The 13,433-nt window shown below is 41.5% G+C and overlaps 1 protein-coding gene across 2 annotated transcripts in view; it reads right to left on the reverse strand.

Moving 5' to 3' along the window:
- Positions 1–5,308: 5,308 nt before the first annotated feature.
- RELN (reelin) overlaps positions 5,309–13,433 on the reverse strand; it is a 438,814-nt gene continuing 430,689 nt past the window's right edge. For both annotated transcript variants that reach the window (XM_034766139.1, XM_034766147.1), the window contains one exon: positions 5,309–6,435. In XM_034766139.1, coding sequence (XP_034622030.1) covers positions 6,339–6,435 — 97 coding nt within the window. In that variant the 3' untranslated portion in view covers positions 5,309–6,338. The remainder of the gene's footprint in view (positions 6,436–13,433) is intronic.

A 13,433-nucleotide genomic window follows, 5' to 3' on the forward strand; every position in this document is an offset into this window, starting at 1 on the left:
GCTTCAAGGCACTGGAGCGCTTGGTCCTATAGCGCATATTACCCGACGTGGAGAGAATTTTGAGCCCTACCCAAGCCGGCTTTCGCCGAGGCTGTAGCACATGCAACCAAGTACTTGCGCTGACCACATTTGTTGAAAATGGCTTCCAGAGAAACTTGAAAACAGGCGCTGTTTTCATCGATCTAACAGTGGCATACGATACAGTATGGCATGCTGGCCTGTTCATGAAGGTATCACGGGTCCTGCTACCTTGGGTCACAGGTGTTGTTGAACTGTTCCTCCGCGATAGGCAGTTCAGAGTCCATATGGGGGAGAAGACGAGTGCTTGGAGATGACAGAGCAGTGGGTTACTCCAGGACTCTGTGCTTTCTCCAACCCTGTTCAACCTTTACATCAATGACCTGCCATCAACGGAATCAAGGAAGTTCATTTACAAAGGCAACATCTGTTGCGGTACCCAGGCCCAGACGTTTCACGAGCTTGATGCCACCTTAAACTGGGACATGATAAAGTAAGACTTGGCGCCTCCAGCCAAGCATCATAAAAACAGTCTACAGTTTGTTCCATCTTCATCACGCCAGAACAACCCGAGAACTGAATGTTTATCTGAATGGTCAGAAGGTGAAGCATAGAGTAGAATCGGTCTATCTAGGTGTGACCTTAGACTGCACACCGAGTTGCCATACCCACCTGAAGAAGACAGCAGCTAAAGTTAAAACGCACAATAATCTTCTTACAAACTGGCAGGTTTGTCATGGGGTGCTCGTGTTCCAACTTTGTGGACTTCAGCTCTTGCCACCTCGTATTCGGTGGTGGAGTACTGCGCACCAGTTTGGAGTCGATCGTCACACACCAAACCTTCTGGCAGCTGTGTGTAGTGAGGTTGCTCTCTTTCTATCAGGTGGCAAATGCCTCCTCCTGCCTCAGTCCTAGGGCTTCCCCCTTTCCCCCTACCCCCCCGCCTGTAGTCCAAACAAAGTAAAGGAGATTCACCAAGTCCGGAGTTTGTATGAGAAAGAGAGAGAGAGAGAGGGGAATACTTCCCTCTCAGGCTGTCTCTGCAGCAGGTCCTTCCTTCCCTCAGGGAGGGGCCTTTGGGCAGTTGTTTGGGGCAATTCTGCCTTCCCTCAGCTCTTCTCTCCTGGAATTGCAGGTCTGCTCTCTTCCCTGGTCTGCCACCAAATGAGCGGTTCTCTGCCTTTTAACTCCTCCTCCAGTTGGCACATTTGCTACAGGTGTGGGGCTGGCTGGGCCCAGAGTAGTTCCTTAGCCCCTTGTTGCCCAGTCTGGGGGTTTGTATATTCCATCACAGACCCAGTTTCACTAACACCATTTCTGTCACCTCCTGAATTTGGCCCATTGTGTTGTTTAATGGCAGTGCTGATGTTACAGTGAGATACTTTAGTGAGTCACATATTGCTCTGTCGTGTGGGTAGTTACTAGCCTAATGTGGTGGGTCTTTCAGAACGTTATTGCAGCTTCCTTCTTGTGCCAAGGTCAATGCAACAGATGATGGCATCAGAATATGAATCGTGCACTAATGGATAAATAATGAATTGGAACTATGAGAGCATTGTAATTCAGTGGTTTTATTTGTATTATACTAAAGGATTAACAAGAAAATAAAATATCAACAAAGAGACACATTTTCTCCTATCGCTATATCAGTTGAGTGATAATTCACTGTGGCACTGTCCTGAGTGTAAACAGCAGAATGGTCCCGCTGTTGTGGGGAACTTCCTGACTTCTGTATTAATCTGGTGCAATCGGATGGCAAAAGGATCTGAGTACTCACCCTCAACTCCCTTTACCCGGATGCCTGCCTGAGCTCAAGGACACCTCCTTTTCCACTCTCCCGTATGGCAGAGTCCTTGTAACTCTGATTCAGGCTGGGCCCAGGATCCCGCGGGGGCTTAACGCCTAGTCTCGCCCTGGGTCACTCAGGACAGGGGCTAACATGTTCCCACTCGGGGTTCTCTCTTCTCACCTGTCACTTCCTAACCCACTAATCATTGAATTTAAACCAAATACAATTGATTAGATAGCAACTGTAAACAAATCAGGGAAAAACTGAGCCATTAAAGTCTCCAGAAACCCCACACTCTGGGCAGGGGATATCATCAACAATGGTTTTTGGCATGACCCAGGCCTTCTGCCCCAGGCTCTGGCTGTGCTATGGTGTTACTGCAGGTAAGACACCTGCTGTGGTGGCAGCTACACGCAGGGGAGGGGAGCAATTAGGTCTGCAAATCTCAGCTACAGTCTGGTAATTCAAAGGCAGTGATTTTTACCAGAAAGACGAGCAACAATTTAATTGTCCACATAAGGCTCTGGGCTGCATAATATAATATTAAACATGTTTCTAAAGCTCATGTGCATTGGCCAGTACCTAAATGAGGCCAAGCAGTTACAATCCAAGCAATCATGCCCTTCATTGATCAAAAGCATTGCACTGCAAATTAGGACTGTCCTAAGAAGCTACCATTCAGACATGATTAGGCTGGTCTGGAGGATCATGTTACACTATTCTTGAATAATGCTAACTGCTCTCTCTGATTCGGGGACACTGGAGTAGGTTTAATGGTAGAGTATATTGATCTGCTAATTTTCAGCATAAAAAGGGTTGAGCTCTTTTTTCCTGTAAAAGAACATCTTATAAAGACAACATGACTGCTTCATTATCAATGCTGTATTGTATCATTTCATGGTTGTAAGTGAGGGCTGCTGACTAAGTAGTTGCTTCTTAAAAGCTAAAGCAAATTGGGGAACAAGCATATATGCTAATTAGAATAATAGATTTTACTTGGACTGTTGAATCCAAGCTGGATCGTCGGGTTCAATGGGTAGTGATCAATGGCTCAATGTCTAGTTGGCAGCTGATATCAAGCGGAGTGCCCCAGGGGACAGTCCTGGGGCTGGTTTTGTTCAACATCTTCATTAATAATCTGGATGATGGGATGGATTGCACCCTCAGCAAATTCATGGATGACACTAAGATGGTGGGGAGAGGTAGATATGCTGGAGGGTAGGGATAGGGTCCAGAGTGACCTAGACAAATTAGAGGATTGGGCCAAAAGAAATCTGATGAGGTTCAACAAGGATGAGTGCAGAGTCCTGCACTTAGGATGGAAGAATCCCATGCACTGCTGCAGGCTGGGGACCGACTGGCTAAGCGACAATTCTGCAGAAAAGGACCTGGGGATTACGAGAAGCTGGATGAGTCAACAGTGTGGCCTTGTTGCCAAGAAGACTAACGGCATATTGCGCTGCATTGATAGGAGCATTGCCAGCAGACTGATGGAAGTGATTATTCCCCTCTATTTGGCACTGGTGAGGCCACATCTGGAGTATTGAATCCAGTTTTGGGACCCATACTACAGAAAGGATGTGGACAAATTGGAGAAAGTCCAGTGGAGGGCAATGAAAATGATTAGGGGTCTAGGGCACATGATTTATGAGGGGAGGCTGAGGGAACTGGTCTTATTTAGTTTGCAGAAAAGAAGATTAAGGGGGGATTTGATAGCAGCCTCAACTATTTGAAGGGGGGTTCCAAAGAGAATGGAGCTAGACTGTTCTCAGTGGTGACAGATGACAGAACAAGGAGCAATGGTCTCAAGTTGCAGTGGGGGAGGCCTAGGTTGGATAGTAGAAAAAACTATTTCACTAGGAGGGTGGTGAAGCACTGGAATGGGTTATCTAGAGAGGTGGTGGAATCTCCATCCTTAGAGGTTTTTAAGGCCCGGCTTGACAAAGCCCTGGCTGGGATGATTGAGCAGGGGTTGGACTAGATGACCTTCTGAGGTCTCTTCCAACCTAATCTTGTATGACTCTATGTTAAGAACTCTAGGAGGCAGGAGTTTTACTTCTTTTCATATTTTTAAATTCAAATTTTGTTGGACTTACATTCTTCTTATTCCATTGCAATGTGGGTTAGTGATGACCAGCAGGAACAATAAACTCTGCCAACTTCAGAGCTATCCCTGCCACGGTGTAATATCAATAGATAAGATTAGCCCATTTTATAGCATTGCTGCTATTATACTGCTCTTGATAATGTACTATATCATTCTTGCTACTCCAGTGACCATTAGTATCAACTGATACCAGTGTTTCACCAGTCACGTGGGAGAGAAAAAAGACAGTAAATACACTGAGCACACAGTGCATACAAACTCCTTGTGTGTTATATTAATAAAAACACAAACTTAAGAAAGAGCTTCCTTGACCCTGGGGAGGGCAAAAGGGCAGAATTCACTGTGGAGTCCCCTATGAACTTTGGCATGCAGAAATGATACATTATGTTTAGATATTATAGTGCTGGGCTCTAGATATATAATTCAATTGAACCAATTTGTCACCCACAAATCTTTATTCAAGATAAATGTCTATGATTTTGAGAAGCATCTGACTGACTGTACTGGTCTCACTTATCTGGAGTGTGATTAATTCATACTCACCTTCCTCACTCCCTTATACAATTGTACTTGATAGAAAGTGTTTTTCTCGCCATGTAACAGCTACACATGCTGTATGTTAAAATGTGGTCCATCTGTTGACATGCTATGCCAAATAAAATTATCTTAAAGAAAAGAGTTTTAATATCTTGGATCTTTGTTCAGAAGGAGGGAGTTGGGACTTTGTATTATAATATTTTCAGTCTTATAATAAAAAACATTAAATATTATACAATTTAATAATAGTTTGGTTAGGGTCTCAAAACTCTTTCCTTTGAATAGATCTTTTATATTTTTTTAAACAGATTGACAAGATTGAGAGTAAAGTAATTGTCTTAAAAAGGAATGGTCCAGTCCATAGTGAAGGACACTGGAAGTCTGAACTTCTGGGTTTTGTTCCCAGTTCTGCCAATGATGCATTATGTAACTCTGGCTAAGTCAACGTTTTCAATTATAGGTCCTAGAGTTAGCCCCTAATGGCCTGATTTTCAGAAGTGTTCAACACCCACATTTTCCATGAAATTGTATGGGATCAGCGTAAATATGGATTTAGGTGCCTAACTTTAGGTATCCAAGCTTGCAAATGTTTGTTCTTACTCACCTGCCCTCAGCTTTGCCACTTGTAAAATACTTATATATCTCAGAGGTGTTATGAAGCTTCCTCAATTAATGTCTGTAAAGCACGTTGAGATTCCCAAAGGAAAGACACTACTGAAGCACCATGTACTAAATATTAAAAAAATATTAAACAGGGTTCATCTGTGTGCTATTGTTAGAATCTGAGTGAGCAAACCAAATCCCTTACCAAATAATTTAATTTAGGACACAATGGCCTGAAAAATCTAATAACAAACTTGTTTATCAACTTTACTTTATTGAAGCATGGATCTTTAGCTTGGTTCACCATATAGTGAAACATTTTATTTATGATAATAGACAGCTTAGGGCTATAGGGGCATTGTAATGTTGCTGGTGTAGGTACAACTTTATCAGAAGATACAAACATGACCCGCAATAGAAACAAACACCAAATAGAACACGATGAAACTTTCACTTTACAAATCACTCCATTACTACAGACATCAAATGGCAGTTATTGTAAGTAAATCAGTCTCAGAGAACTGTTTTACCTTTAGACAAGGAAATGGGAACTTCTGTTTGGGGTTTTATCCACAGCTGCTTAGTAAAAAAGTTTAAATGTCAAGCATTTTTCTTATCCACAAAACAATGCTAACCAACAGACATATCAAAGAGTAAGACTGAAGGAGATCAACGTCTTTACAACTACTTTTGCAATTATCTTCTTGAGTAGGTATTGCAATTTGCTTTATGCATGTTATCAGAGTGTAAATAGCCCAAAAATCAGCAGCAAAATATTACAACAACATAACAAGTAAATACAGTGCCAATGTGTCATGTTGTAGAAGAGAATACAAAGAAGACAATGATAACTTAATCATATAAAATATGATACAGAGCTGAAATACAAGTGCATTTAAATAGCTATGTGACAAAGAATGTTAAATACTGTACTTAATATGTAGTTTTTTAAACATAAAATCTGAAAAAGTCTTTGTGCTTAAACTTTTTTTCCTGTTAAACAGATTAGTTGCTTACTTCCCATACTGCCACTGTAACTGATATTACAACAGATCACAATTTTCACAGACACGTCAACATTAAAACATTTATCTATGAGAAAATAAGTCACTTCTCATTAGTTCACAGTGCGAAAAAGTGGTGTACACTCTGTCTTGAGAAAGGCTTTTCGTTATTCACCAAGCCAGTTGCAGAAAAGTCCTGATACCAGATGCAGTGCTAAGATTTAAAGAATGGAAAGCAACACATCACATGTTGGGAGGAAAATATAAATTTCTCGTTTCTTCATGGGTATCGTCTAAGTGACCTTCGTCTTCTGTTGTAGAAATGCCTGAGCCCATGTTGCCGTGAAAAATTCATCATGTAATTTTGTTTGCGAGTGCTGTTAAAATCAAAGGGTAGGGAGGAGGAAAAGAATGTCAATCTCTTTGCATCCATTTTGACATTGCCTTCTGACATGTAAGCTGGGGGGCCAGATTCTCCACCCTCTTGTGCCTTGCACAGTCTTTTCTGCCTCTGCAAAGTGATGTAAAATATTACCATTCGCATCTGATAGCATGTTCGAACAGTGACAAGGACTGTACAAGGTGCAAGGCAGTTGAGACTCGGGCCCACTTTGATTTTGCTTACAATTCAGTATTTCAGAACTAGAGCAAGAGTTTAAATTAATTATCACTGATGGGGGCTTAGGGCCAGATTCACTCAAGCTGTATGCACTCTATCCCCTCCCAACATAGGGCATTTCTCCAAGCCTGATTTATACTCCAAAAATCCTTGTCTCTCTCATTTACAGATTCCTAAATGGGAGAGATGCTGTTAACCCCTTTCCTTTTGAGTGCAGCAGAAAAATACCGCTCCACCTCCCTAACGTCTGGCTTTGCTATTGTGACGATTTGGGGAGTCTGTTTGTAGAACTTGTGAATTCAGGCCAATGTTACTCAGTTGTTATGAAAATGTCTGTATCATTGAATACCTCTATATGAATGTGGTTCCACCATTGCTGACAAGGGGTGTGTCACATCCCTCCCTCACCAGGCACAATGGGGGGGTGTCATTAGAATGCCACAACTACTTATTCGAGTGAAAGTACCATGGGACAATGGTTTAGCTGAAGCCTAGAAGAATCAATTTTATCCTACCTCTCTGCAGGAGGATGGTGAAGGGGAGAGAGTGGAAAATCCTCAGCCAGAATAAAGGGGCAGAGATGACAAAGCAGGGTTTTGAAAAGGGCTCATACGTGAGAACCACACAAGAAGTTTTGAGCAGGCAAGGGGGAAAAGACAAGCGATTTTCATAGCAAACAGGGCCCAGTTTAGCTGCAGGACCAACCAAAATCAAAGCAAACTGACCTGGGGAGGGAAAGATAGGCGCTCCATGATTGAGAAGAAGAACCCTGGGAAAACCCACAGAGGATTCTGACCCCAACCCAAAGAATGCTCTGCTCTGCTCTGCTGTGTGTGTGTGTGTGTGTGTGTGTGTGTGTGTGTCTGAGAGAGAGAGAAACCTATTATATGCCCTTAAAGTGTTAACCCTGTGACCCCAGAGTGCGTACCTGGCTGGTGTGCTGGGAAAGGGTGTGTTAAACTACAGGAGAGTGAGGGGTTAGCACTAGTCCCAGAGGCTAGGCAGTTGGACTACCGGTCTAAGCTCTCAGGAGGGGATGCTAAACAGAGGATTTGCACCCCAAGAGTGTGCCCAGAGACCTCAAGCCGGGGCAGTGCCTGAACTCTGTTCAGACTCTAGAGCTTAAAGCACATGGAATCCAGAGTGGGATCCCTTACAGGGTCTGGTGAGTAGCCACTTCCTTTTGAGAATAAAATAAAAACACTGCTCCACCTCCCAAACTTTGAGATTTGCTAAGCAGCAAACCTTTGAACTAAATGACTTTGACTGAGTGAAGTTTTCTTAAAAAACCCCAACAACCCAAAAATCTTTAGAAGAGGATCAAAGAAACACATGGAATAGAATGACCCGATTTTAAATGAGAAATCAAGACAGTTTTCCATTTCCAAATAGGGCTCTTTCTTTGAAGACGGTAAGGCTTAATAAAACAGGGTGACCAGACAGCAAATGTGAAAAATCGGGACACGGGGTGGGAGGTAATAGAAGCCTATATAAGAAAAAGACCCAAAAATCAGGACTGTCCCTATAAAATCGGGACATCTGGTCACCCTAATAAAACAAAACAAAGGGAAATCCCAGAGCACAAGGGAAACAAATGGAAAATTGTGGAAAGTACCATGAAAAGTCCATGAAAAGTAAATTTCCTTACTGGCTGAATAGGATAGGGGTATTTGGGGGCCTAGGGTGACCAGATGTCCTGATTTTATAGGGACAGTCCCGATTTTTGGGTATTTTTCTTATATAGGCTCCTATTACCCTCCACCCACTGTCCCGATTTTTCACATTTGCTGTCTGGTCACCCTATGGGGGCCTAATATACACTACAACTGAATGGGTGGAGGCTGTTGTATCTAATCGCTAGAGACAAGCACCATCAACTAGACTTCAACTTCCTTTAAGGGAGAGGGACATGGCTGTTGCTATTTTTGGCCCTTTGGCTACACCAGTCCTAGCATATAGAATGGCCAGAAGATGGTGCAAGAATTTTGGTGCATATTATGTATAAATTCCATAAAAAGGCTGAGCTGTATTTAAATATAAACATAGTTAAAATAATCTACATTGAAACAGTTGTAATACATATAAACAGCTAATATTTGCTGAAGAAGCCTTTTCCCCAATGTTCAAGCCCTCACTTAGGTTGGGTGTCAGGAGAGGCCACTTTCAGAGCTACCAGTCTGGAAAGAATGAACTGGGAAAAAAGAGAGGTCTCTTCAGTGTTTCCTGCCGAGAGATTGGTTTCTGAACAGTGTGCCTTGTAATATCTGGCCAAAAGTTATAAAACCAAGCCAATATATTCCTGGTGCGGCGCCACTGATTAAATGCACTTGCATCAGAGATGTCGCTCCATGTTTCTCCTGGCAGCTTAATTCCTAACTGGTAGGAATGCCACAGGCTCTGGAGAAGAAACTCATAACTTTCATGACGATTCAATACAGTTCTGCTCCTAAATGCAAACTTGCACATAACCTTGAAGAGACTCACTTTTGAGGCTACATGGCAATTCTAAGCTCTACCATCTGTGCTGGTGGAGTGGAACTCTGAACAGCTCCATTTGGTTTAACTTTGTTTGCTTGTAATTCTCATTAGCACACTGGTGAATACAAGTCTCATTTAAAGTTACAAGCAAAATCCATCCAGCCTTATGAGAATGAAAAGATACATGTAGCACAGAATGCGACTATCTGACATTACTACAGCGCCTTTCATGCCTATTGATCACAAACCACTTCACTATCCATATACACACATCACTTGAAAGCAACCGGTTCTGGATGGGGAGCGTGGCAACCACTATGGCACAACACTGGGAGGAGAGGGGACAGATACACTGGTCAGAACCTGGGGTGAAACCCCTGCTTTTAAAAATGAAAAGTAGGTACATGGGGAATTTAATGTCCATACTTTGCAGCAAGGGCCTAATCTGTAAAGTCTCATCAGAGAAGTCCCACCCAAGAAACTGCACAGAACGAATTTATCTCAGAATAATAAAGGGCAGTATTGACTATCAGGCTTTGACACTGTTCTAGGAAGCCCAAGTATTATAATCCTGATGCTTAATGCCGCTGCACTATCCCTTCTGGACACTATTTGCAAAAAATATTAATATTCTCTCAAGGCTAAGCTGGAAGCCATCTTAGTCCAACATCCACAATCAGATCCTATGTGCAACCAACAATACTGATGGTTGCCAGCGTGAGAAAACTCAGTGATTCAGCAGAACAACTGCTACCCACCATAAGATGAACTGTCACAGGACCTGATCCTATCTTTTCTGGTTTCAATGGATGCAGGATCAGGCCTATAAAGATCAAGTCTCAAGGTCAGATTCACCCTTGTAGATGCAAGGGGTGGGATGCAATTTTCAGCCCTATGCATCCATGAGGGGAACACTGACTGCACCAGAGTGAGGGAGATTCAGTCCAAGGAATGCCACCATAATTCCCTGGTGTGATTCCATGGAAAGACAGTAATACATTCTGGTGGAGTCCATGCAGCTTCTGGCTGGCTTGGCTCTGCCCCTCCAGGGCTGATCAGCCTGCTTTGGAGGTAGTGGGAGTTGGTTTTGGTCCCCCAGTGGTGAACAGGATGCTGGCAGCTTGGCCTATCTACCTCTGCTTCAGGTGGACTGTGGGCCTCTGTTGGTGGAGGTCCACAACCCAGGGAGTTCAGCAAGTCCTAAGTTTTGTTATAAAGGTGATGCATGAAACAACAAACTGGCAGCAGGTGTCACAATTAACTCTCTGTTTGGGGAGCTAGGGCAGGGTGGTGAGTTTTCATTGTGAATGAAAAGTAAATGCTCAGCTTGCAATCAATTACCCTCTCCCTTCCAAGTGCATAAGCTTATTTTTAGTGAATATGACCCCTAAGGAAAAAGATTAAATACACGTTTCTCAAAATAAGCATGAACCTCCATAGGCAAGAATAGCTTTTACTGTTGTATAAAGAAACCACCTGTATAAAATTGACTTCAAAATTATCCCCTTTCCAACAACTAACTGAGAACTTAATTTATAGACTACAGTACACTACAATAATTGACTCTATTACCCTGCCCGCCCAGTTTTTCAAGCCATGCAGCTTCTGGTGGGAATGGATACAATACAAACTCTTGCATTGTTACAGTAGCCATTATGCCAGAGCATCTTTCATTTAAGAGGTGGTTTTTGTTTAACATTTGAGCTTGATGTCACCTGGCTTTTACCCAGAAAGGGAAGTTCTGCACTACAATAATTTATTATAGCTTTGTGTGAGACTGACAGTGATTAGCAAAGCTAATGTTTCCTGTGCACCTTTATTTTCCTGCCACCTTATAATTTAAGGCAAATCAAATATGTTTTTAAGAAGAACAAATAGCTCAAAATGTTCTTTAACAATTCTTATTAATACACTATCATCTCTGTCTAACACTGCTTACCACCTTAAATGTAATGACACTAACAAGACTTAAGCAACAATAATTATGCTGCAGACATTTTAAGGAAATAAATGAAGAATTTTCATTTAGAAAAGATGATCACGTGAGTTATAGGCCAGAAGCAGCTGCTTAGTCTTTGACTTAAGTTCAATCTATTAGTGGTATTTTACAAGGTGGTGAAATGTATTTGTTGTGTGCCCCAAGGAAAGAGTTCACATGTTTTACTATGTTAAATCAAAACTGTGCAGTACAAGAAAAAAAAAGGTATGAAAACAAAACCAAACCAAACCCACAAAACAACAATTAAGCTAATGCTCAGTCCTTCAGTTGTGCTGATAGGACCCAATCTCACTCCCACTGAAGTCTGTGGTAGTCTTCCCACTGACTTTGGTAGGAGTTGGTTAGGGCTTGAAGGGTTGATTCAAAGCCCAGTGAAGTCAATGGAAAAATTCTCATTGCCTTCATAGAAGTTGGATCTGACCTTTAGTGCAGCATATAAGAGTATACTCTGCCATCTGTGGGCTGGGGTGGAGGTATATGCATATAATTTTATTAACTATAATGGAAGTTAACATCATACATTGATAAGAGAACAAAGTCCAATAGTACTTTATAAGATCACCTTAATAGCTATATCATAAAGCCATTGCAGAAAAGATAATTCTGCATTTATTGGATTTAGTGTCTAAAGAAGCCCTTTAATGTTTTATATAGCAGTATGGAACTTTATTTCTTTTTTTTAGAAATAAACAGATTTGTCATTAAGACTGTATAGAGATGCTGTTGTTATTATTTATATTGTAACAGTATCCACAATGTGCGATGCACTTCAAAGATATATGGGGAGAAACAATCCCTACCTCAAATATTATGGAATCTGAATGGAATCATTCCAACTGCAAAGGGAACTTAGACACCATTACAATTTCAGTGACAGTGCACAATAAACTTTCCAAGGTTCATCAGCATGCACTGATCCTTTGGTGCATCTTCGGTGCACTTACCAGATCATTGGATGAAGAGTACAGATGAAAAAAAATCTCCCAAAGACTAGTTATCTGTGGATCATTTGACAGAATGAATAGTAACAAAACCTAGGAAGCAATTATTGCACAATCCAATCTGTCACCTTTTTAGGGCAATCTGCTTGTATTTAAAAAAAAATATGGGGGCTGAAATACTGCTCTCACTTACACTAGTAAATTCTAAGTAATTCCAACGAAGTCACTGGAGTCACACCACTGTAAACGAGAGCAGCTCAGGCAGATCTAGTATAATGAAGAGCCATGTTGGGGATGCTCAGTAAGCATGAACAATAAAGCAATTTATGAGGAGTTACTCTGTATGTGCCTTTTAAGCCTCAGCAATTTAACAAGATTTTTTAAAATATAAATTTCTTAAAGTACATATTGGACTATTATCCTGCTTTTTTTTTTTGTTTTAAATTAAACATGGCCAAGCGAATAAGAACATTTGGTAAATAATAGGTACCTATTCTAAGACCATGAATTATTTTTATTTGTTATTTATATTTTTAACTGAAATGGCACGTCAGAAACAAAGGCTTCTGGGTGCCAAACCAAACTTTAACCTAAATCAAGCCTTTGAAAAAATGAAAGGCAACATGGTCTGATAAATAAATATAACAGTGTTTAGCATGCAGCTGAGTTACAAACCCCCTAAGAATGGTGACAGACTCCAGGCAAAACCCTGGCCCTGCTGAAGTCAATGGCAAAACTCCAATAGGATCAGTATTAAAACCTATGTCTCTAGCTACTATGGTGATTAGAAATGCCTAGCTGCATAACTATGGCCATACAAAGTGATGATGTTATAATAAGCAAAAAACCCACCCAAATAAATACTTATTGCTTGTTTTAGTTACATGCTCATGCATCACTGCATATATTTATTGTACATGTTTACTGACACACAGCAGATAATTTTGGCCTTAATTCAGTAATTTTAATTTACTGAAAATAGTGAGAATTTTACATCAGGTCTAAGAGCCAGATCCTGCAAGTCGTTGAGCATCCTCAGTTCCGACCTACTTCAAGGATTGTTGGGAGCACTCAGGAACTCTCAGGTGGAGCCAAGCACCTACCATGAGCAGGGCTCTGAATCCTTAGTTACAATGCCCACTGTCTTAATTGAAAGTTTGCTTGAGTGAGGTGCTGAACATATCCTGCAAACTTTAACTCCTCAGGGCACTGAGAACCCCACAGAATCAGTCTGTGAGGAACAGCTGCAGGCTTTGGGCCTTTATGAGACAGCAATGCATGCTCACTTCTTTGAGAGTACAAATGAGGCCGATCCCTTTCCCACAAAATATCATCATT

Source organism: Trachemys scripta, chromosome 1 (assembly GCF_013100865.1).
Source record: "Trachemys scripta elegans isolate TJP31775 chromosome 1, CAS_Tse_1.0, whole genome shotgun sequence".
Classification (NCBI taxonomy): Eukaryota; Metazoa; Chordata; order Testudines; family Emydidae; genus Trachemys; species Trachemys scripta.